A 23,588-nucleotide genomic window follows, 5' to 3' on the forward strand; every position below is an offset into this window, starting at 1 on the left:
ACAAAGAGCGATCCAAGCAAGACCTCAACAGTGGAGCCAGCAGAAGATGGTGACACCTCACAACGGCAGTGAAGGTGGAAGCAGGCTGCAGCAATGAAGGGTCCCCATTCATCTTGCATTCCATGCTACTGGATCCTGACCCTGACCTGTCAAGAACTGTGTGGTAGCTGCCCATGCTTCAGCCTCCCCACATTAAACAAAGTCATGCACAGACATTCTCCTTTAAGGGAATCCAGCCTATCATTCCAGAGACAACCCCTCAGAAGAACATCATACTCAACTCGAGTGGTTGTACCACTATTAGAGTTCCTTGAAGAAGTAATACAATATATGCTGTGATAGAGGGGAACAAGTGGACACGCCATTTTGGGTTTCCAGAAAGCATTTGATTGCATGCAGCATCAAAGGTTATTATGAAATATAATTCATTGAGATAGAAGGAAAACTGGTAGGTTAACAGGAAACAGAAATAGGCATAGATAACATACACAAAATGCTGGAGGAACTCAACAGGTCAGGCAGCCTCTGTGGAAAAGAGTACACAGTAGACATATCAGGATGAGGCACTTCTTCAGGATTGAGAAGGTGGGGGTAGATGCCAGAATAAAAAGGTGGGGGAAGCAAAGAAGGCTAGCTGGAAGGCAATAGGTGAAGCCAGGTGGGAGAGAAAGCTCTAGGGCTGGAGAAGAAAAATGCTGAAAGGAGAGGAGAGTGGACCATAGGAGAAAGGGAAGGAGGAGGGGACCCAATGGGAAGTTAGAGCAGGTGAGAAGAAGTGAAAGGTCGGAGTGGAGAAATAGAGGGGGGCATAAGTAGGCCACTTTCTGATTGGAAAGATGTAATACATTGTGTTCAATGTTTAGGACCCAATTTTTTTTTTACAATTAATGTAAATAATTTTGATGAAGGCACCAGATGCATGGTTGCCAATAGCAGTACAGAGAGCACAAGAAGGCTATGAAGGTTAAGTGAGTGGGCAATGGTGTTAAAATGTGGGGGAATGTCAAGTTATTCATCTTGGCAGGAAAACTAGAAAATCATATGATGTAAACCAAGTGAGGGTGCAGAACTCTGAGATGCAGAGGGATCTGGTTACCCTAGATAACAATTTGAAGAGAGCTAGTATGCACTTATTGCAAGTAATCAGAATGGAAAGATTGTGTATTGTTAAGAGAATTGAGTATAAAAATAGGGTGGTTATGCTTTTCTTATATAGAGTATTGGTGAGATCACATATGGCGTATTGCATTGATAACCTTATTTAATCACTGGAGGAAACTTACCCTTCAGACCACCCCTTGTCTAGTTCTTTGACTCTATTATTGATGCCATCTCTTTGAAACTGTTACACCGATTTTAATGTATTCAGACAAGGTTTACTGGACTAGTATGTGGAATGTATAGGTAGTCTTGGGGGGAATACGCATCCTCGCTGGAGTTTAGAAGAATGAGGAGGAATCTCATTGAAACCCATTGAATATTAGAAGACCAAGATGGAGTGGATGTGGAAAGAATGTTTCCTATAGTGGGGGAGTCTAGGAGCAGAGGGCACAGCCTCAGCATAGGACATTTTTAGAACAGAGATTAAGAGGAGTTTCTTTAGCCAGAGGGTGGTGGATCTGTGGAATTCATTGCCACAGACGGCTGTGGAGGACAAGTCATTGGGTATATTTAAAGTGAAGGTTGATAGGTTTTTAAATAGTAAGGGCATCAAAGATTATGGCGAGAAAGCAGGAGAATAGATAATAAATTAGCCATGATGGAGCAGACTCAATAGACTGAATGGCCTAATTCTGCTCCTATGTTTTATGGTCTTATGGAATTATTCAACTGTCCATAGCCATTGAAATTTAAACGTGTGAAAGGGGATTTGCTTGATGTGACTTCTCTTGCAGATTAATCTCTGCTTAAAACAAGGGAGTTACCAGTTTAAGATAGATATGTGGTTACCTTTTTTTTTCTCTCACTGTGCATTACATATTTGAAGCGATCTTTCTCAAAGGTTGGAGGAGGCATTTTTTAAGGAAGAGGTAAATACAGTAGGTTATAAGCAAATGGATGGGAAATTATATAGTGGGTAGAACTTAATGAACGCTGAGCAGGCTTGAAGGGCTGAGTGGTCTACTCCTACACCTAACTTAAGTCTAAGCATGTGGGGGATAATATTAAAATAATGTTTTGGTGTCTTTCAGGACTAAGGTGAGAAGAATTTTTTTTATTCACCCAGAGGCAATAAACCTTTGGGTAGGTATTTTCAGCCAGTTTATTTCAACCCACACCCATTACACAAAATACTTACGTTACACTCGATGGAAAGTCACCGTTCTTATTAAAACAACACACAAGTACCTGTACTTCAGTTGCTAAATGCCAGCAACAACAGTAAACATATTTTACTTAGTCATAGATTTGTAACATGGGAAATAAAGGCAGAGCATTAAAAATAGTGGAGCACTTTGTCACAGCGGTCTCTCCAAGTCCAAAAAATGGTGCAAATGTTTGTCTTGCATGTTTTCCTATGATCACCAAGACCATTTTGAAGATTAATAATACAAAATACTGCAAGTTTGGTTTAATGTTATTTTGTGACTGTATGTGCTGGATCATAACCTTGTGTGCTGTGTGTGACTATATGCACTGCATTCTGCAGCTTGGCCCCCAGAGAAATTATGTTTCATTTAGCTGTATACATGTGTATGGTTGATTAACTATAAATTTGAACTTGAAATGATATATAGTGGCCATGTTGACCATTACCTCTGGCTGTTATTTCATTTGGATTTGTAACCATTTTCATTTGAAACATGGAATAAGGACACACTTATTGAAAACAGAGACACTAACATGTTCCTATTGTGATGCTTAATGTCGATGGGACTCTTCATAAAAAGATTTGCTCTATCGCAAGAAAATTAATTCAGTGGTGGGAAGCATTTGAAGACACTTGCATAAATAACAATTTGCATTTGCGTAACAGATTCATGGAGATGTCATCAATAATAGAGTAGGAGGACAATGAAAGAGGTTGGCCAAAAAGGTGGGGTTCCATTAAGTCAGAGAGAGCTTGGAAGGAGTAGGAGGGAAGGGAGTGGCTAGAATTGCCGAAGGGGACTGAAGAAAGGCAAAATGGATAAAGGGTGTGAGTGGGTGGAATGGAATAGAGCCAAATGGTTTAGAAGGGAAAAAACTTGACTCTCCACAGCACCACTGAGAAGATTCCAATATATAAGGTTTAGTAACCTTTGAAGAACTGATGAGATGCAGCCAATGTTGTAATGTTGTCTCCAGCGTGTATGAACAAAGGTCCCATAAACAGCAGCATTTCTTCAATCAGATCTTTGTTTAACAGGTGGTGATTGAAGAACAGAGAGTCATGAAAGATCTGAACACTTGAGGAGGAAATGATATAACATGTTCCAACATGCGCACCCCCCTGGGTAAATGGTACATGCAAAAGATTCTGGAGATGCTGGAAATACAGAGCAATGCATACAAAATGCTGGAGGAACTCAGCAGGTCAGTCCAACTTTGTCCATAATGTCGACTGTTTATTCCTCTCCACAGATGCTGCGTGACCTGCTGAGCTTGTCCAACGTTTTGGGTTGTGTTAACTGAGTAATTGGTTGCATTCTTTGCAATTCATCACATGAGATGTGGATCCCTCATTCTTCTTGAGAAGGTGGTGGTATACCACAGCAACTCGTGTAAAGAAAGTGCTGCCGAGTAGACGAATTGCAAGACTATGGGCAAATCTGCCACCAAATCTTTGCTACTCCTGTTCGCAGTGTTATTCATCTATTTAGAAACATAGAAAACCTACAGCACAATACAGGCCCTTCGGCCCACAATGCTGTGCCGAACATGTACTTACTTTAGAAATGACCTAGGGTTACACATAGCCCTCTATTTTGCTAAGCTCTATGTACCTATCCAGGAGTCTCTTAAAAGACCCTATCATATCCGCCTCCACCACCGTTGCCGGCAGCCCATTCCATGCACTCACCACTCTCTGCATAAAAAACTTACCCCTGACATCTCCTCTGTACCTACTTCCAAGCACCTTAAAACTGTGCCCTCTCATGTTATCCATTTCAGCCCTGGGAAAAAGCCTCTGACTATCCACATGATCAATGCCTCTCATCATCTTACACACCTCTATCAGGTCACCTCTCATCCTCTGTCGCTCCAAGGAGAAAAGGTCGAGTTCACTCAACCTATTCTCATAAGGCATGCTCCCCAACCCAGGCAACTTAGTTATTTAGTTATGTATTATTATTTTTATTTGTTAATATTTTGTATTTGTACAGTTTGTCTTCTTTTGCACATTGATTGTTAGTCTTTGTGTGCAGTTTTTCCTTGATTCTGTTGCATTTCTTTACAAATGCTGCAAGAAAATGAATCTCAGGGTAGTATTTGGTGACATGCACATTTGATAATATATTTACTTTACTTTAACTTTCAAGCAAAGTTGTGGGAGAACTAAGAAGTGATACTCACAGAAAACCTGGCTTCTGATCTGCTCTTGGTATCACTGCATTTAAATCGCCTGTGCAATTGAGTTGAGATGGTGCATTTGGGAATGACTGTGAATGGAAAGTCCTTCTCAGGGGTGAGAAAGTCATTATGACATGCATGTGGTGAATCTTTTCATTCCTGAATACACTATTTTCAAAAAAAAACTAGTTAGGCTGCATCAGTACAGTTCTGGTGGCCCGGTTGTAGGAAGGATGTTGAGCCTTTGGAGAAACTGCAGAAGAGGTTTACCAAGATACTGCCGGGATCAGAGGACATGTGCTATAACAGGAGTTTGGACAAACTTGCGTTGTTTACTTTAGAGCGAAGGAGGCTGAGGGAATATCTGACAGAGGTTTATAAGATTGAGAGACATAGATAATATCTTTTGCCATGGTTGAAATGACTAACACCAGAAGGTATGCATTTAAGGTAAGAGAGGGTAATTTTAAATGAGGTGTGAAGGGGAGTTTTTTTTTAAGACAGAGAGTGGTGGGTGCCTAGGGTGGTGGTAGATAGAGACAGATACACAGGGGATTTTTAAGAGAGGTTTAGATGGGCACATGAAGGAAATGGAAGGATATAGACATTGTGCAGGCAGACGGGAATGGTTCAGTTGGCCGTTTGATTACTAACACCGCAGAGGGGCCTGTTCCTGTGCTGTACAACACAGAGGATGGTGAAAGAACTCAGCGGATAAGGCAGCATCTATTATTGGAAGGACTCAATCCAGGTGAAGGGTCTCGACCCGAAACGTCGGCTCTCCTTCCCCTTCCCCCGATGTTCTGCCTGAGCCACCGAGTCCCTCCAACAGCGAGTGCGCATCTCCAGACCCCAGGTCCTGCACTCTCTTGTGTCGCCGCTACGCGACTTTTATTTGTTTGACATCGTACTTAACCCATGTCAGCCGGTCTCCAATTACCTCCAAATTACGCCGCTTTTTTTTAAAAAACAACAGTTCGTGTTTTGACGTAACCGGAGTCTTTGTGATAACACCCACCAAAATAAAGATGCAGGTGTCAATGCGCAGCCACTGAGACACTGGTGATCACTTCAGGACTGCTCGCTTCAGTGAAAACTGAATTCAGTGTCATGTGACTCTGCTCCGGAGTCTCGGCAATTTCACGGTCTCAGATTCCGCTCGCCTGAGTACTGGATAGATTGAAAATACGGACAAGTTGTCATGTTTTGGGTAGGAAACCAGTGAATTTATACGTGTAAATCACCTCCCAGTTATGACGCTCATGGAAGTTAATTACGGCGTGGGATTTTTCCACGCATTTTATTTCTTCAGGCTAATTCTTTATTTTCGACCTAGCGCCTGGCAGAAATACGGGACAGTCTAAAAAATACGGCCTCAGTTATGTCCAGTAATGAACGATACCGCTTGTCGTTTGTCCCCGCGATTTTCTGGTGTTTGCAAACTGTTTTGTATTCGTCGGGTTGCTAGGCGCGTCAGACTTGGCGTTGGAAAGCTGACCGTGTCATGACCTCGGCGTGGGAGAGTCACGGCGGGGTCTTCTCCCTACTTATCCAGACCTTTTACCTCTTCGTCAACTCGGACTCCGGTCCCTCTGGCCATCACAAAAGCTCACTGTTTGGTCCCCTTCGGCTGTAAGATCACAGACCGTAAGGCACTGGAGCAGAAACCATCCATTGTGGCTCATCTGTCATCCCTCTCAACCCCATTCTCCCGCCTTCTCCCCGTAACCTTTGACACCCTGACTAATCAAGAACCCATTAACCTCCACTTAATAAATATCAAATACTTGGCCTCCACAGACGTCTGAGGCAATGAATTCCACAGATTCGCCACCCACTGGCTAAAGAAATTCTTCCTCATCTCTGTTCGTAAGGGACGCCCTTCTATTCTGAGGCTATATGCCCTCTGGTTCAGGACTCACCCACTATAGGAAACATCCTCCCCACGTCTGCTCTGTCTAGGCCTTCTAATATTCCATAGGCTTCAGTGAGACCCACCTCACCCCTCTTCTAAACTAGAGCGAGGAGAGGCCAAGAGTCATGAAACGCTCCTCATACAGTAACCCTTTCATTCCCGGGGGCATTCTCCTGAGCCTCCTCTAGATTCTCTCCCTCTTTCCGGTTATTTATAGGGTCTAGCCCACTGGCGAATTTCTCTCTGTTATACTATGTTTTGATTCACCATCTGGTAATGATCGCTCTTTCCAGCACCAATTCCAAATACAATCCGCAAGCGATTTTTTTTTTTTTTTGGTTTGAGGGAGAACGCAAATTGTGGGAACTCAGCGGGTCAGGCAGTATCTCTGGTGGGAAATGAACAGTCGACGTTTCGGGTCCAGACGCTTCATCAGAACCGACCTCCTCTCTCCGCGGAGGACAATGGTTTCCATTCATGAACCTCCCTCATCTGGTTGTCCCACACCTCGATGATTCTACGTCTATACCGGGGGATTTCTGCCGTTGTTGACTGTCCTAGTATTACCTCCCTAGATACAAGAGATCCGGCAGATGCTGGAAATCCAGAGCAACACACAAAAAAAAAACGCTGGAGGAAATCTGCAGGTCAAGCAGCATCTATAGAAACGAACAAAAGTTTTCATGTCTATTAATATAAACACTAGATGTGTTTTGCTTCTCATTCCCTTTCTCCCATGGTCCACTCTCCTCTCCTATCAGATTCCTTCTTCTCCAGCTCTTTACCACCTATCACCTCCCAGCTTCTCACTTCATTCCCGCTCCCCCACCCTCCTCCTCCTTCACCTAGTCTCACCTGTCACCTTCTCGCTCGTACTCCTTCCCCGACCCGCCTTCTTATTCTAACTTCTTCCCCCTTTCCAGTCCTAATGAAGAGTCTCCACCCAAAACATCGACTGTTTATTCCTTTCTATAGTTGCTGCCTGACCTACTGGGTTCCTCCAGCATTTTGTGTGTTACACCTCCCTAGAGTTATTTTATAATAACATAGACAATTCAGCCTATGCCAGCTCAATCCCATTTCCGCACTTACATTCCCTTACCAGATCCATCTGTCTGATACAACATGAGCACGGAAGAGGCCCTTCCTTTCGCTCCTTCGAGCCAATGAGCCGGTAGGTTTCATTGTAAATGTTATCAATTAACCGGTAGGTCCTTTGTGGGAGGAAACCAGAGCACCCACACGGTCATGAGGAGAACGTACAAACTCCTTGCAGTTGAACCCGGGTCGCCTCCACTGTAAATCATTGCTTTTACCACTACGGCAGGGAAACAGCCCCAGCTCTTCCAGTCCGACCAAGGCTTGCCTGCGTTCACCCCATATCCCTCTAAAAGATTCCCATCCACGGGCCCAAATATCTCTTGAATGTTGAGACCATGCCCACATTCGTCTTTGTGGGCTCGTTCCTCCTTGTGGAATAAACAAACTTAACTCTCAAGTCCCCTTTCTCCTCTAGGTTTAGACTCCCAGATGCTGGGAGAAGACAGTGACAGTGCACCTTAATCACCCTTACGATTTAAAAAAAAACCTCTATAAGGTCTCCCCTCAGCCTCCTTTGCTGCAGTCTCAGCCTATCTAGTCCCTCCTCGCCTCAAGTCCTGAGAACTCCTTGTCAGTCCTCTTTGTGCGGAGAGGGCTCGCTGTTATCTGCAGCCCGGAGACCTTCTGAAGGCGAGGAATCTCTCGGATTCCATGCCCTCAGGTGTTTGTGCACGCGCGCGCGGCCCCGCCTTTCCCCGTGACGTCGGCCGCGACCGCGCACTAGGCGGCGCCGAGCTGGGGGGGGGGAGCGGAGTCGGGCCGCGCGGGTCCCGCCTCTCCTCTCAGCGTCGCTTTCTCTCTCTCTCTCTCTCTCGCCTGTTTGGTTTCAGCTTATGTTCTCGGTCGCCGCCGAGATGTCGACCTCCGGGACGGCTGAGGGCTCGGAGGAAGAGGCGAAGCAGAAGCTGCTGTGGAACGTCAAGCGAGAGGTGAGTGGGTACATGAAGCCGACACGTTTGTTACAGATCTCGGGGCAGTTCTCTTAACCGCAGCAACACCTTCTAGCTTCTCAGTATCTTGCATTGCAGGTGGTGTCAGTGGGTCTTACGGTTGTTACAGTTCTTTTTAAAAAGACACTGCCATCTATTACACCGGATTGTTTAGATAGCCGCTCTAAGTGTCCAGAAACCAGCTCTAACATTATAATATGGTGTGAATCATTTTGGTACCGAGTGTTCTGTCCTGGCTGGTAATTTTTAACCATTTGCCGACTGTCTCTAGCTGGAGATGACTATTCCTGCGCAGTGGAATAGTCTTTCCTAGCCTGACACCTTTTTTTTCTCTCTCTCTCCCTCTCTCTGTGTCTCTCTCAGCAGGACTGCGCCGTGTCACAGTTTTCGGATTGTGAAAGGAATGTCACCGACTCTTTCTCCGACAGGTTTCTGTCAGGGAGGAGCTGGAAGGGAGTGGCGATGCAACATGATAAAAATTAGGGTTAGGGTGATGGAGGAGGTATACTCAGCAAAGTATTACTAATCCGTCCTGCATCCCGCGCACGACCTACTCCACCGCTCGAATGAAGAATTTACCCCCTACCAAAACAAATCCCAGGTTCATTTAACCCGCAGCTATCATTTATGATGTAGCTGTAGATGCTACAATCACAACACGCTGTGAGCAATTTAACTCAGTCACATGGCTTTTATTTTTAAAAGAATATTTCCATAACAAGTGAAATTTGCGCTTTAAATCCTGGGTGTTCTCTCTCTCTCACACACACACCCTTGTATTCAGGGTCCTAATTAGGGACTGCATATCTCCATTAAAGCGGAATGGAGTCAGATAATTTCATGAGCAACTTTAGCCGAATATTTAATAAGAGGGGAAACCAAGAACCTTAACGGGACTGTGTGGTCCCCGAACCCCAATTTGTGCCCGGCGATGGACTGGAGGACGAATGAATGAGCGAACATGAGTCATTCAATTACGTAGTTCAGTCCGGTGACGATCCAGAAGGCTGAAAGCTTGGGTTTATGAATGAATATGTACGATCGGAGGTTGCCTCGAGGATTTCCTTCTGGCGTTGGTTGCAAGCAAGATCATAACTGTGTTTATTGCGCTTTATTGCCAATACTGTGACAGCTGGTGTCAATTCTAATGATTTTAAGAATTTAAAATTTGTTGCTTTGCGTCCTGTTTGTTCATTTATGATTTAATTATGTTTAATCTGTTCATTTTTAATTCTGTACCTACTGTACTTGCAGATTGTCCCCTCAAGCATATAGTTTAAAAAAATAAACATGAAATGTTTAATCTCAAAAATAATTTGATGGCAGCCAGGATAGGAAAGACTGGATGGTGAATACCATATGCACGTACTCTGCAAAAGGACGTAAGAGCAGAATTAGGCTATTCAGCCCATCGAGTCTGTTCTGCTCATTTTTTTTATCCCTCTCAACTGTCTTTTCCACTTGCCCTTTGATCCCCATACAAACCAAGAGCCTGTCGCCTCCATTTTAAATATACCCAATGACTTGGCCTCCACAGCTAACTGTAGCAGTGAATTCCACAGATTCACCACCCTCTGGCTAAATAAATCCCTCCTCGTCTCTGTTCTGAAAGGATGGCCTTCTGTTCCAAGGCTGTGTCCTTTGGTCCTGGACTCCCCCACTATGGGAAGCAAACTCTCCACGTCCACTCTACTTGGACCTTTCAGTATTCAAAAGGTTTCCATAAGACCCTGCCCACTCATTGGACTAAACTCTGGGTCACTTGGCCTCTCAAGCCTGCCCTGTCATTCAATATGCTGACGGCTCATCTGCACAAAGCCTCATCTGTTCAGTTCTGTCTCATCTGTGAGATGAGGCTAGTTTGGGGCACCGGTAAACTTCAGATGAAGTCAGAGCTAATTAGAAAACCGCTGTGGCATTTTCATTACCAAAGATTTGATACTACCAACTCCTCCTTCTCTTTATAATTTGAATTCATATATAGAATGCAAACAATTATTAAAAGGGAAACGGTGAAGCTATTTTGTTAGTTAAGTGAGTTGTTATTGTTGCTGTAGTTGCAACAGACATTATTAGAACATAGAAACGTAGAAAACCTACAGCACAATACAAGCCCTTCGGCCCACAATGCTGTGCCGAACATGTACTTACTTTAGAAATTACCTGGGGTTAGCCATACTCTATTTTTCCAAGTTCTATGTACCTATCCAGGAGCCTCTTAAAAAACCCTATTGTATCCACCTCCACCACCTATTCCACGCACTCACCATTCTGTGTTTAAAAAAAAAAAAAAAAAAAAAACAACTTACCCTCGACATCTCCTCTGTACCTACTTCCAAGCACCTTAAAACTGTGCCCTCTTGTGTTAGCCATTTCAGCCCTGGGGAAAAAGCCTCTGTCTACACGATCAATGCCTCTCATTATCTTATACACTTCTATCAGGTCACCTCTCATCCTCTATCGCTCCAAGGAAGCATGCCTTACAAGAACCTATTCTGGTAAGGCATGCTTCCCAGTCTAGGCAGCATCATTGTAAATCTCTCCTGCTCCCTTTCTATTGTTTCCACATCCTTCCTGTAGTGAGGTGACCAAAACTAGCACAGTACTCCAAATGTGGTCTGACCAGGATCCTTTTAGCTGTAACATTACCTCTTGGCTCTTGACCTCAATCCTGTGGTTGATGAAGGCCAATGCTCCGTATGCCTTCTTAACCACAGAGTCAACCTACGCTGCAGCTTTGAGCGTCCTATGGACATGGACGCCAAGATCCCTCTGATCCTCCACACTGACAAGAATCTTACCATTATTACTATATTCTGATATATTTAACCTACCAAAATGAACCACCTCACACTTATCTGGGTTGAACTCCATCTGCCACTTCTCAGCCCAGTTTTGCATCCTGTTAATGTCCTGCTGTAACCTCTGACAGCCCTCCACACTATCCACAACACTCCCAACCTTTGTGTCATCAGCAAACTTACTAACCCATCCCTCCACTTCCTCATCCAGGTCACTTATAAAAATCACGAAGAGAAGGGGTCTCAGAACAGATCTCTGAGGCACACCACTAGTCACTGACCTCCGTGTAGAATATGACCCATCTACAACCACTCTTTGCCTTCTGTGGGCAAGCCAATTCTGGATCCACAAAGCAAGGTCCCCTTGGATCCCATGCCTCCTTACTTTCTCAATAAGCCCTCTATGGGGTATCTTATCAAAAGCCTTGCTGAAATCCATATACACTACATCTACAAGGGGTGATTGATAAGTTCATGGCCTAATGTAGATGGAGTCAATTTTAGAAAACCTAGCACATTTCTTTTTCAACATAGTCCCCTCCTACATTTACACATTTAGTCCAACAGTCGTGGAGCATACGGATCTTGGATTTCCAGAAAGTGTCCACAGATGTGTGATTGATAAGTTCATGGCCTAAGGTGGAAGGAGATGAGTTATACAGCTCTCATTACATACATATGCAGGTCAACTCTTTGAATTATTATGCAGAAGGTTTGAAGTTAATAACTAGTCCCCTTCTACCTTAGGCCACAAACTTTTTAATCACCCCTGATGAGTTATTAACTCGTATTGCTCTACCTTCATCAATGTGTTTAGTCACGTACTCAAAAAGTTCAATCTGGCTCATAAGGCACGACTTGCCTTTGACAAAACCGTGCTGACTACTCCTAATCATATTATGCCTTTCCAAATGTTCATAAATCCTGCCCCTCGGGATCTTCTCCATCAACTTACCAATCACTGAAGTAAGACTCACTGGTCTATAATTTCCTGGGCTATCTCTACTCCCTTTCTTGAATAAGGGAACAACATCTGCAACCCTCCAATCCTCTGGAACCTCTCCCGTCCCCATTGATGATGCAAAGATCATTGCCAGAGGATCTGCAATCTCCTCCCTCACTTCCCACAGTAGCCTGGGGTATATCTTGTCCAGTCCCAGAGGCTTATGTAATGTGATGCTTTTCAAAAGCTCAAGTACATCCTCTTTCTTAATATGTATATGCTCAAGCTTTTCAATCCGCTGTAAGTCATCCCTACAATCGCCAAGGTCGTTTTCCTTTTCCGATGCAAAATATTCATTAAGTACCTCCACTATCTCCTCCAGTTCCATACACACTTTCCCACTGTCACACTTGATTGGTCCTATTCTCTCATGTCTTATCCTCTTGCTCTTCACTTATTGTAGAATGCTTTGGGGTTTTCCTTAATCTTACTTGCCAAGGCGTTCTCATGGCCCCTTCTGGCTCTCCTAATTTCATTCTTAAACTTCTTCCTGCTATTTAACATTTATAATTTAAATGTTAAATGAAGTTGGGTGTTTAAAATTATTAGTGGGATGATGGAATAGAACTACCTCAGCTTCTATATTTATGTAGTCCCTATGGTGTAGTAAACTGTCCCATTGAGCTCCAGTGACATGTAGTCAAACACAATTTGGCATCAAGCCACGTAATTGTAGAAGAGAAAAAGAATGGGCAAAAAAGAGATTGTGAAAGAATTTTAGAACTCTAGTACTAATTAGAATGCTAGTTAAACTTCTAGATCTTAATAGTTATTCTGTAAGAATCACAGATTTTCAGAAAAATATTTGGCATAGTCTTGGTGAAATTCACTAGCATAAATTTATGGTTTATTTTGTGCATTTTTTTGTAAAGGAGGTTGTAGTTTTTGTTACTCTGGTATTTAAAGTTTAACACTTGACTCTATTTTTAGAATGGCACTGAACCGTCAAGGAGTAGATAGTTGGTCAGGGCAAGCAGGGATACAAGGAGAAGGCAGGAGATTGGGGCTGAGAGGAAAATTCGATAAGTCATGAATTGGAGGAACAGACTTGATGGGTCAAATGACCTAATTCTGCTCCTATATCTTATGGTCTTATTGAGTGATAATTGTTGCTTAATAAATTGTAAGATGCCTATACAAAAGGTGTTGAATTGACTATGTTCTGGATGTTTACATCTGAGTAGTCCCACATTACAGAAGCTGTAGTTCAGGATATTATATTTCTTACCACCACTGACTTTGCAAAACAGCATTTCTCGATGCTGCTTAATAAATAAATAAATGCTTCTCCACAGGGCTCTGCACTTTTTTTGTTTAATAGTACATGTTCTTGCAGCTGATTCAAACACTGTGATTGCAGTTTCCATTCACTTGGTTCCTGCTGGGAACTCATTGTGTCACAACAGTGATTCAATAGCAGTTTGTTCCCTCTTCAACTAAAGTAATTTACTGGATTATCCACCCTGCCCTCTGCACTGGAGACAATGTTGCTATGATATTTTGGTTAAATTTGCTAGCTGTCTTGACATCAGTAGATCCAATTTTGTTCTGATTGATCTTCTCTTGTCATCCTTCTGTCCTTTGTAATAAATCTCCAATATGAGTTCTCCAAAATTAACGGCAGAGGTCTTAAAACTATCCTCCAGACCAGCTATGCAGTATTTTATGCAGATAATTTCTTTGCACAGTTCCACTTTGCTCATTTGATTCAGCAATCTCATAATGTTTATGATGGCAAAGTTTACCCAAATAAGTACAGTAAACAAAATAAAGAAGGATTATTAGTCTTTGGATGATTAAATTGCAAGTCATTATGCCAGACTGTGAATAGCTGTTTAGTGGTTGGTCCTCAAAGATGCTGAAACCTCAATCATCCAAAATCCAGCTAGTTTGCGGTTGAAAGAACCTTTCTGTGAGATCTGCACAAGTGCTCTCTCACAGATGTTGCAGACGTCTTTTCAGATTTATTAATGTCTGCAGTTTGCTGATTCCCAACTTGCGATGGAAGCTCCACTTGCTCACACCCAATAAAATAATATATGCTCTCTTTTCCTTCCTTTCTGTACAGATACTCCCCTTCATCCCTGCAACTTCCCCTGGAAAAGGCAGCTATTTTTAAAGCTTGCTTAAGAAGTGGTTCTAAGTCTAGAGTAGTTAGTGTGTTTTAATATTTTTTTAGTTTAGTTTGATCTTTATTTGAAGACTGTCTGACTAAGCTGCCTCAATATTACTGAAGCCCGTAATTGTACCAATAACAGGCTTCAGTAACATTGAGGTAATTTACCTTCAGAAGGGATCTTGAGCAGCTTGTTGGGAATGGCTACTGTAGAAGACAATGAGTCAGAGTTACTTTATTGCCAGTATGTTAAACATACCAGAATTGATTGTGGTTGGGTGCCAAACATGAAAGTGCACAGGGCACTGCCATAACAGACAGCACAATAGCAACCAACAATTTACAAGACAATAGTGCAAACAGTCATGAGCAATCAACAATGAGCAGAGCAGTCATGTGTAAACGTCAATAATCAACTTACATAATTGTGAACATCTGAACAGACTCAATCATTATCAACAGAACAAGAAGAGCATGAAACACCACTTAACAGATGTTGTGCAGGGACCTGAGAGAGTTTTGTTGAGAGGCTGGAGGGCTACGGGAAAGAAGCTTGGGAAATGCTGTGTAGTTTCAGTGATGATGTGTAGTCCTGGTGGTGATGGACTTGTTCTAATTGGGCTTTGAGAGGGCAGTTGAAATACTATGTGAATAGTTTTGGTCCCCCTACCCAAGGAAGGATACTTTGAAGTTAGTTTTGCTTGGCTGATCTTTGGGTTGAGAGGGTTATCAACTGATTACCAAATCATAAACACACGAGATTCTACAGATGCTAGAAATCAAGAGCAGCTCACACAAAATTCTGGAGGAACTTAGCAAGTCAGGCAGCATCTCTGGATGGGAATAAGCAGTCAACATTTTTGGGCTGAGACCCTTCACAATTGAATAATTATTGAGAAAGGTCCATCTATATTCATTGGCCTTTCAAAGGATGAGAGATGATCTGGTTGAGGAGTCCCTTCTGAAAGTGATTGACTGGTGGGGGGAGGGGAGGGGTTTGTTGAGCAGTTGTTTCATCTAGATCAGGAGTTCCCAAACTTTTTTATGCTACGGACTCTACCATTAACCAAAAGGGTCAGTGGACTCCAGGTTGAGAACCGCTGTTCTAGAATCTAAAACTAAGGGGTTAAAATCTCAAGATAAAGAGTTGGCATGTTGGACTGATGAAAAGAATTTTCTTTACTTGCAAGTTTTTTTTATCTTTAAAACATCCCAAGCCATAATGTTGAATCTGTATAAGGTGTTGGTGAGTACTAATTTGGAGCATTGTGTCCAGTTCTGATTATCTACCTAGAGGAATTACATCAATAAGATTGAAAGAGTGCAGAGACAATTTACAAAAATGTTGCCAGGTCTTGAGGACCTGAGTTATAGGAGAAGGTTAAGTAGTTCAGGATTTTATTCCCTAAAGCAGGGGTGTCAAACTCATTTTAGGTCACAGGCCGGATTGAGCAAAATGCAGCTTCATGCGGGCCGGATCAGTCGGACGCGTGCGAACGCAGCTTTCGTTGCCTCCGTTTTTTCAGCCTGCTCTCATGTGTCTCGGTCTCTGCTATAACTACAAAGTGTTTCACTTTACAAATTCCGTTTCTTATGAAGAAGATTGCCGAGCAAGTCTGCCGAATAAACACTAAAAACCCTGAAAACCTGGTACCTGAATAAACTCAGCATTAGCCATATCATACGCCATAGGTGCTTCGATTACTGTGGCCAGCTTTAATAGTAATTTGATATTATCTCGCGGGCCAAAGATAATTCCATCGCGGGCCGGATTTGGCCTGCGGGCCTTGAGTTTGACATATATGCCCTAAAGCATAGGAGAATGAGGTATACAGAATCATGAGGGGCATAGATAGGGTAATTGCAAGTAGGTATTTTTCTCACTGAGGCTGGTTGAGACTACAAATAGAGGTCATGGGTTAAGGGTGACAGATGAAATGTTTAAGGGGAAGATGGGGGGGGGGGGGGTAAACACCGTCACTCAGAGGGTGGTGTGACTGTGAAGTGAGCTGCCAGCAGAAGTGGTGGATATGGGTTGGATTTCAAAGGTTAAGAGAAATTTGGATAGATATGTGGTTGGGAGGGGCATGGAGGGTAATGGCACAAGCGAGTCTAAGGGACTGGGCAGATTAATAGTTTGGCATGGACTAAACATGCCAAAGGGCCTGTTTCTGTGCTGTAGAACTCTACGACTCTATAATTGAATGTAAGTAATTTTGAGGCTAATAGCCCTTTGGACACAAGGGACTCACAGAATGGGGGTGGGGGGTATCGGAGAGGAATGTGGCCTTGAGCTGTAGGGTCAGTTATGCTCATTATGAACAGCAGAGAAACTTGTGTGGCTTACTCTTTATTTCTCGTTGTATAAGGTCAACTTTTAGCACCCTCCCCGCTGCACACATACAAGAAAGGAAAGGATCATCTTTTATATATTTTTAGTAGGTTTAATGCTGCTTAATCCAATCAGCTTTGCGATAACATCACTTAAAGGAGGAGGTTCCAACCCAGCTTCTATGGACCTCTTGCTTAATGGTATTGGTCCATGCCTTTTCAAAGGTTGAGAACCTCTGCTCTGAAGGATGATTTTGATGAGCTTTTTTAATGAAGGGATGAAAATGTTCTCACTGCTAATAAACATTTTACATAAAACATCTTGGGAAATCTCACCATAGCTTCTCATGGGTCCGCAGAACCTGGATGTAATTTACCTTGTTACAGAATGAGCTATAAGAGTAGATTGGAAATCCGGAGTGGTTATCTTTGCGGTGAAGCAGATTCAGAAATTTGACGGGGTTGGTTTTTGATGGGAATAGAGAATCACAGTGCTGCAGCAGGTAGAATTCATGCCGTACCAACCCAGTGTCAGGGTTCAATGTTATTTTAGAGTTGCAGCATGTTAACAGGCCCTTCCAGCCCAACGAGCCCATGCTGGCCAATTGAAACCAACTGATCAGTCAACCTACTAACCCATGTGTCTTTGAAACGTGGGAGGAAACTGGAGCAGCCACAGGGAGCACGTTTTTTTAAAAAAAAAACTCCTTACAGACAGCGGCGATGATTGAACCCCGGTCACGATGCTGAAAAGCAATGTAATACCTCCCTACTATTTTGATTCTGTTGTCTGTGCAGAAGATCCCTGTAGATCAGGAGTTCCCAACCTGGGGACTGTCGTGGTTTCTCGTGCCCCACAAACGACCAGGAGACGCAGAAGATTCTTCAAGAAGTATTAAACTTTAATTTGCAAATCAAACGTTTCCTTGCTGTACAACTTGAAGTTCTTCTAAGTAGATCTTGTTGGATGAGTTGAAATTGTGATTTAAGGTGGAGATCACAATACATGGAGACAATGAGGAAATTTTATTAAGCAGGTTATGATATGAAATTTGCCATTCTAGGGTGGTGGTAATTGTCATTCAGAGTCTTCAAATAAAAGTTGTATCGGTACTTGAGAAATAGTTGAGCTATTGTGAAGGGTGGTGCGGTGAAGATGCGTCTCTACCAAAGGAAGTGTAAGGTGCTCCTTCCCTCCGCTAGTCTGCAGGTCACTCTTGGGCAAGGTGTAGCACTTGCTTAGCCCTCTGATCAGGGTCATGTGAGGCCATGGGAGCAGGTGGTGGATGGTCGCCTGAGCAACTAGTATATATCACAAGTCCTGGTTACGTGACCACTGACGCCAGGCAGACAATCTCTGAGCGTGTGATAATGGCTGGGGTCACCCGACTTGTAAAGACACTCTTCAGAAGAAGGCAGTGGGAAACCAATTCTGTGGAAAAATAACAATCATGTTTTACAGCTCATGTTCTCAGTATTTATTTATTTATTTTTGTATTTGCAGTTTTACACATTCGTTGTCTGCGTACGTATATTTTCATTAATTCTGTTGTATTTCTTCTGTGAATGCCCGCAAGAAAAGCCTCAGTGTATATTGTTGTTTCTGATGTAATGGTTATGTACCTGGTTGCATAAACATTTGCAGTGCTTATGGAATTTAGAAACAGAGGCAGAGCCAAGAGCACGTCTCTGTTACTCCACCTCTTCTGTTTCTTCTCCCCCTCAACGTCACCCAGTTTCTCTTAAATCCACCCTGTCTGCTTTAACTACTCTGACAGTAAATTCCACTTTCTAACCATTTGCAAGGAAAGAAATTTGTCCTGGGTGACACGAGGCCACTCTTAAGTTGGAGGAGCAACACTTTGTGTTCCACCTAGGTAGCCTCCAACCTGATGGCATGAAAATCGATTTCACCAACTTCTGGTAATTTTTTCCCCACTCCCCCTTCCCTCCTCTTCAATTCCTCACTCTAGCCCCCCTCTTCTCCTCACCTGCCCATCAACTCGTCCTGGTGCCCCACCTCCTTCCCTGTCTCCCAGTGTCCACCTTCCCCTCCAATCAGATTCCATCTTCTCCACCCCCTTGCCTTTTCCACCTATCACCTCCCAACTTCTTACTTCGTTCCCCCCACCTCACAGCCCATCCACCTGACTTTACCTATCACCTATCTTGTACTCCTTCCCCTCCCTCAACCACCTTATTCTGATTTATTCCCTCTTCCTTTCCAGTCTGAGGAGTCACTGCTCAAAATGCTGACCATTTATTTATTTATTATGGATTGTGAAAGTCAAAGTAACGAGGAAGAAGAGAATCCTAGAATCCAAGGATGCAACACCTGATCATCTCATCATCCCAACCATGTAGGAAATGAGAATAATCACATTACCCCTTCCTTGTTTCTATATCAACCATCATTATCCTTACCTACCTATGAAATCATTCTTGCATTTCTGACGTATTCACTAATTGTAGAAAATAATTCAACAGCTTTGCAACTGCACTTAGTGGCCACTTTATACACCTACTCGTTAATGCAAATATCTAATCAGCCAATCACGTGGCAGGAACTCGATGCATAAAAGCATGCAAATATGGTCAAGAGGTTTAGTTGTTGCTCAGACCAAACGTCAGAACGGGGAGGAAATGTGATCTAAGTGACTTTGACAGTGGAATGATTGTTGGTGCCGGATGGGGTGGCTTGAGTATCTCAGAAACTGCTGATCTCCTGGGTTTTTTTTTTACCATCAACAGTCTCTAGAGCAGTGGTTGGGGACCACTGGAGTTTACAGAAAATGGTGTGTGGGGGGGGGGGCGGGGGTGGAATACATCCAGTGAATGGCAGTTCTGAGGATGAAAATGCTTTGCTAATGAGAGAGGTTAAAGGAGGATGTCCAGACTGGTTCAAGCTGAGAATAACTCAAATAACCACGCGTTACAACAGTGGTGTGCAGAAGAGCATTTCTGAATGCACAACATGTCGAACCTTAAAGTGGATGGACTACAGAAGACCAAACTGGGTTTGAAAGGTGTACCTAATAAAGTGGCTACTGAGCGTATATTCTTAATCTATTGCATGTCTATGTGCCTTCATTTCTAGACTTGGCTTTTGAAGTAGCCTTCATTATGTTCTTTACATCCTGTCATATGTTTTGTCACATTAATGCATAAACTGCATTTTCTCTCTAAGTGTCAATGAATATGCTTTTCATCATCTCTCTACTTTACTATCTTACCCTGACATGCACAATACCTTTTTTGAATTGAGGTTTTATCTGGTTTGTCATTACCTTTTGACTTTCTTATTCAGAGCTAGTAATAAGAAGTCCCAGAGGCAGTGAAAGTGTCAATTTCTGAGGAGATTTGAACAATAGCAAATCATTCACCCTAATGGCTTAATAGAAATATGACTGTGAAAGCTAATTGCCTCCATTGCAGCTGAGATAAAAATGGCAGCTTCCACCAAGTTTTTTTAAAAAAATGCTTTAATTCATTCAGAGAATGTGGGTGCTGCTAGCAACGCCAGCATTTAACGCTTTTGTCAATTTCCTTTGAGCGGAATGAATTAAAGAGGGAATTTTAAGAATTCACATTGGTGCATATGCAAACTGGGATAAAGATTAGCAGCCCTCCTCATTCCTCACCCCCACTGCTTGCGCGAGGGCTGAGCTTCGGCACCTTCTCTTTCCCCTCTTGTGTTATCTGGCCCTTTGCCCCCTCACCCCCTCAGTTTTGAGGATATTGGGTGAGTTTCCTGCTCCACTTCAACTGTTTCCTGATGAATTGAACACAGCCTCTGGACTCACAAACACAGAACGCAGAACGTTAGAGCATAGCACAGGAACAGACACTTCAGCCCACAATGTTGTGCTGAACCTGCTTAAAAGTATATATTTTTTTAAAAAACACAAGAACTAATGCTTCCTATCTACACAATGTCCATATTCTTCCACATATTCATGTGCCTATCTCAACATCTATTAAAAGCCTCATATGTTTGCCTCTATTACCATACCAGGCATGAAATTTGAGGCATCTACCATGCTGAGTAAAAAACTTGTCCCTCATATCCCCTTTTGAACCTACCCCCCTCACCTTTAATGCATGCTCTCTGCAGTATTATTTATTTATTACTTTTTTTGTCCTTTTACAGTTTGCCTTTTGCACATTATCTGTGCTGGTGGTGCAGTGGTACCTGCACACCCGAACTCCGGCACAAGAAGTCCTGGGTTTGAATCCAGCCGGCTCCTTGCACCTTTTCCATCTTTGCAGGGTTGAGCGTCGAGCCAGCAACTCGGCCTCGTAAGACAGACAGACACTAAAGAAATGGCAAGGTTGCCGCCCGATGTGCCAATCAAGGCGCGGAGAGGAACTTTTACACATTGGTTGTTCTTCTGCATAGTTTTTCATTGATTCTCTGTTCTACCATAAATGCTTGCATGAAAGTAAATCTCAGGGTAGAATATGGTGACATGTACGCACATTATTTGATAATTACGCTTTGAATGTCTGTGCGAGTCTTTTGGTTGGAGGGTCACTGGTATAACCCCTTTTTGCTCTTGTGGGGGGGGGGTGAGGGGACCTTGTAGCGAGGGGAGGGTTGTTGCTGGAGCTCGGGAGGCAGATTCTTGGTGCCAATCCTATTCTTGGTGTCACTCATCTTGCTGCCTTTCCTTTTTCTGGCAAGAACCTCAACATCCCTTCCTGCCAAGTTTTTAGGGCAACCTGTTTATTTCATGGTTAAATATAACTGAATTCCACATTTATTTAATTAGCTGCCAGGGACTGATTTTAAATGTTAGTAGATGAAAGAGAAATGCTGACTAATTCTTCAAAGGGTGAGAGACTGGAAAAACTGATGTCACTAAAAGATAATACACAGATGCAGGAAACAATTAGGAAGACAGGCGGTATATGGCTTTCATAATTGCTGACTGCATATGCAAGAAGATATGAGACATGAGCAACAATGCTTTTCTCCAATTTTATCTGGCTTATAAGAATAGTATCTGGAGAGATGTGTACAATCCTTATTTGAAAAATAATACATTTGCTATCATTGGAGTATCGGCAAGATTCTCCTCAGGGTCCTCAAATGGAAGGTCTTGTTACATGAGAGATTGAGTCAGCTAGCTCCCTATTCTTGCCCATTGACCTTAATTAACCACTGTTCTTATTACACTTGACAGGATGGGTTTGGGAATGATTTCCCTCAGGCTGAGGGGCCTGGAACTAAGGTTCACAGTTTCATAATAAGGGTACAACTGAAGTAAGGTGAGATTTCTTCACCTGGCAGATGTAAATCTTTGGAATTGTCCACCGTGCTGTGTAGAGGTTCGGTAATTGACTGTATTCCAAAACAGATCTCTGGATTTTAATCTAAGAGATGAGATGACAAGGCAGGAGAATGGCTTTGGGATAAAGGATCAGTTATGTTGTTGTATGGTAGAGTTACTCGAGGGCATTATGACTTGCTCATTGTGCAAACTCAGGCTACATTATTAGGTACCTCTCATCCACTTTAAGGTTCATCGTGTTGAGCATTCAGAGATGCTGTTCTACATTCCACTGTTGTAATGCACAGTTATGAAGGAGAAGCTAAAGTATCAGTATTACAGAGGAGTAAAGGGAATCATAGAGGTATGTGAGAGGAGCAGGCAGAATTGATTAGAAAAGAACACTGGCAGGGATGATGGCAGAGCAGCAGTGGCTGGAATTTTTGGAAACAATTTGGAAGGCACAGGATATATACATCCCAAAGAGGAAGTATTTTAAAAGGAAAACTGTAGTTAGCGAGAAGTCAAAGCCAACATAAAAGGCAAAGAGAAGGTAAAAATTAGTGGCGTTAGAGGACTGGGAAGCTTTAAAAAACCAACAGAAGGCAACTAAAAAAGTCATTAAGACGATAAAGATAGAATATGAAAGTAAGCTAGCCAATAATATTAAAAAGATACCAAAAGTTTCTTCAGATACATAAAGTGTAAAAGAGAGGTGAGAGTGGATATCAGACCACTGGAAAACTATCTTGGAGAGTTAGCAATGGGGAACAATGAAATAGTGGAGTTTGCATCAGTCTTCACTGTGGAAGATGCTAGCAGTGTCATGAAGTGTGTGAAAACGCCATAATTAGAAGGTTCTTGGGGAACCGAAAGGTCTGAAGGTAGATAAGTCACCTGGACCAGATGATGTACATCCCAGAGCTCTGAAAGAGGTGGCTGATGAGCTCATGGAGGTATGAGTAATGATCACTAGATTCTGGAATGGTTCTGGAAGACTGAAAAATTGGAAATGCCACTCCACTCTTCAAGAAGGGGGTGAGGCAAAAGAAAGGAAATGATAGGCCAGTTAGTCTGATCTCAGTGGTTGGAGGATGTTGGATCGATTATTAAAGATGAGGTCTCGAGGTACTTAGAGACTCATGATAAAATAGTCCATAGTCAGCATGGTTTCCTCAAGGGGAAAACCTTGCCTGACGTATCTGTTGGAATTCCTTGAAGAAATACAGTAATAAGCAGGATAGACAAAGGAGAATTGGTTGATGATGTGTACTTGGGTTTTCAGAAGGCCTTTGACAAGGTGCCACACATGAGGCTGCTTAACAAGATACAAGCCCATGGTATTACAGAAAAGATTCTTGCATGGATAAAGCAGTGGCTGATTGGCAGGAGGCAAAGAGTGGGAATAAAGGGAGCCTTTGCTGACTGCCTGCCAGTGACTGCTGGTGTTCCACCAGGATCTGTAATGAGACCAATTCTGTCAAAGATTTGGATGATGGAATTGATGGCATTGTTACAGCGTTTGCAGACAATATGAAGATGGGTAGAGGGGCAGGTTATTTTGAGGAAGTAGAGAGTCTACAGAAGGACTCAGACGGATTACA

At 42.9% G+C, this 23,588-nt stretch overlaps 1 protein-coding gene across 3 annotated transcripts in view; it reads left to right on the top strand.

The window, feature by feature from the left end:
* The first annotated feature begins 8,263 nt into the window (after window positions 1-8,263).
* The window catches only part of sgsm2 (small G protein signaling modulator 2), a 256,078-nt gene continuing 240,753 nt past the window's right edge, over window positions 8,264-23,588 (top strand). For all 3 annotated transcript variants that reach the window (XM_073053274.1, XM_073053276.1, XM_073053275.1), the window contains exon 1: window positions 8,264-8,439. In XM_073053274.1, the coding sequence (XP_072909375.1) occupies window positions 8,344-8,439 (96 nt within the window). In that variant the 5' untranslated portion in view covers window positions 8,264-8,343. The remainder of the gene's footprint in view (window positions 8,440-23,588) is intronic.

This window comes from Hemitrygon akajei, chromosome 8 (assembly GCF_048418815.1).
Source record: "Hemitrygon akajei chromosome 8, sHemAka1.3, whole genome shotgun sequence".
Taxonomy (NCBI): Eukaryota; Metazoa; Chordata; class Chondrichthyes; order Myliobatiformes; family Dasyatidae; genus Hemitrygon; species Hemitrygon akajei.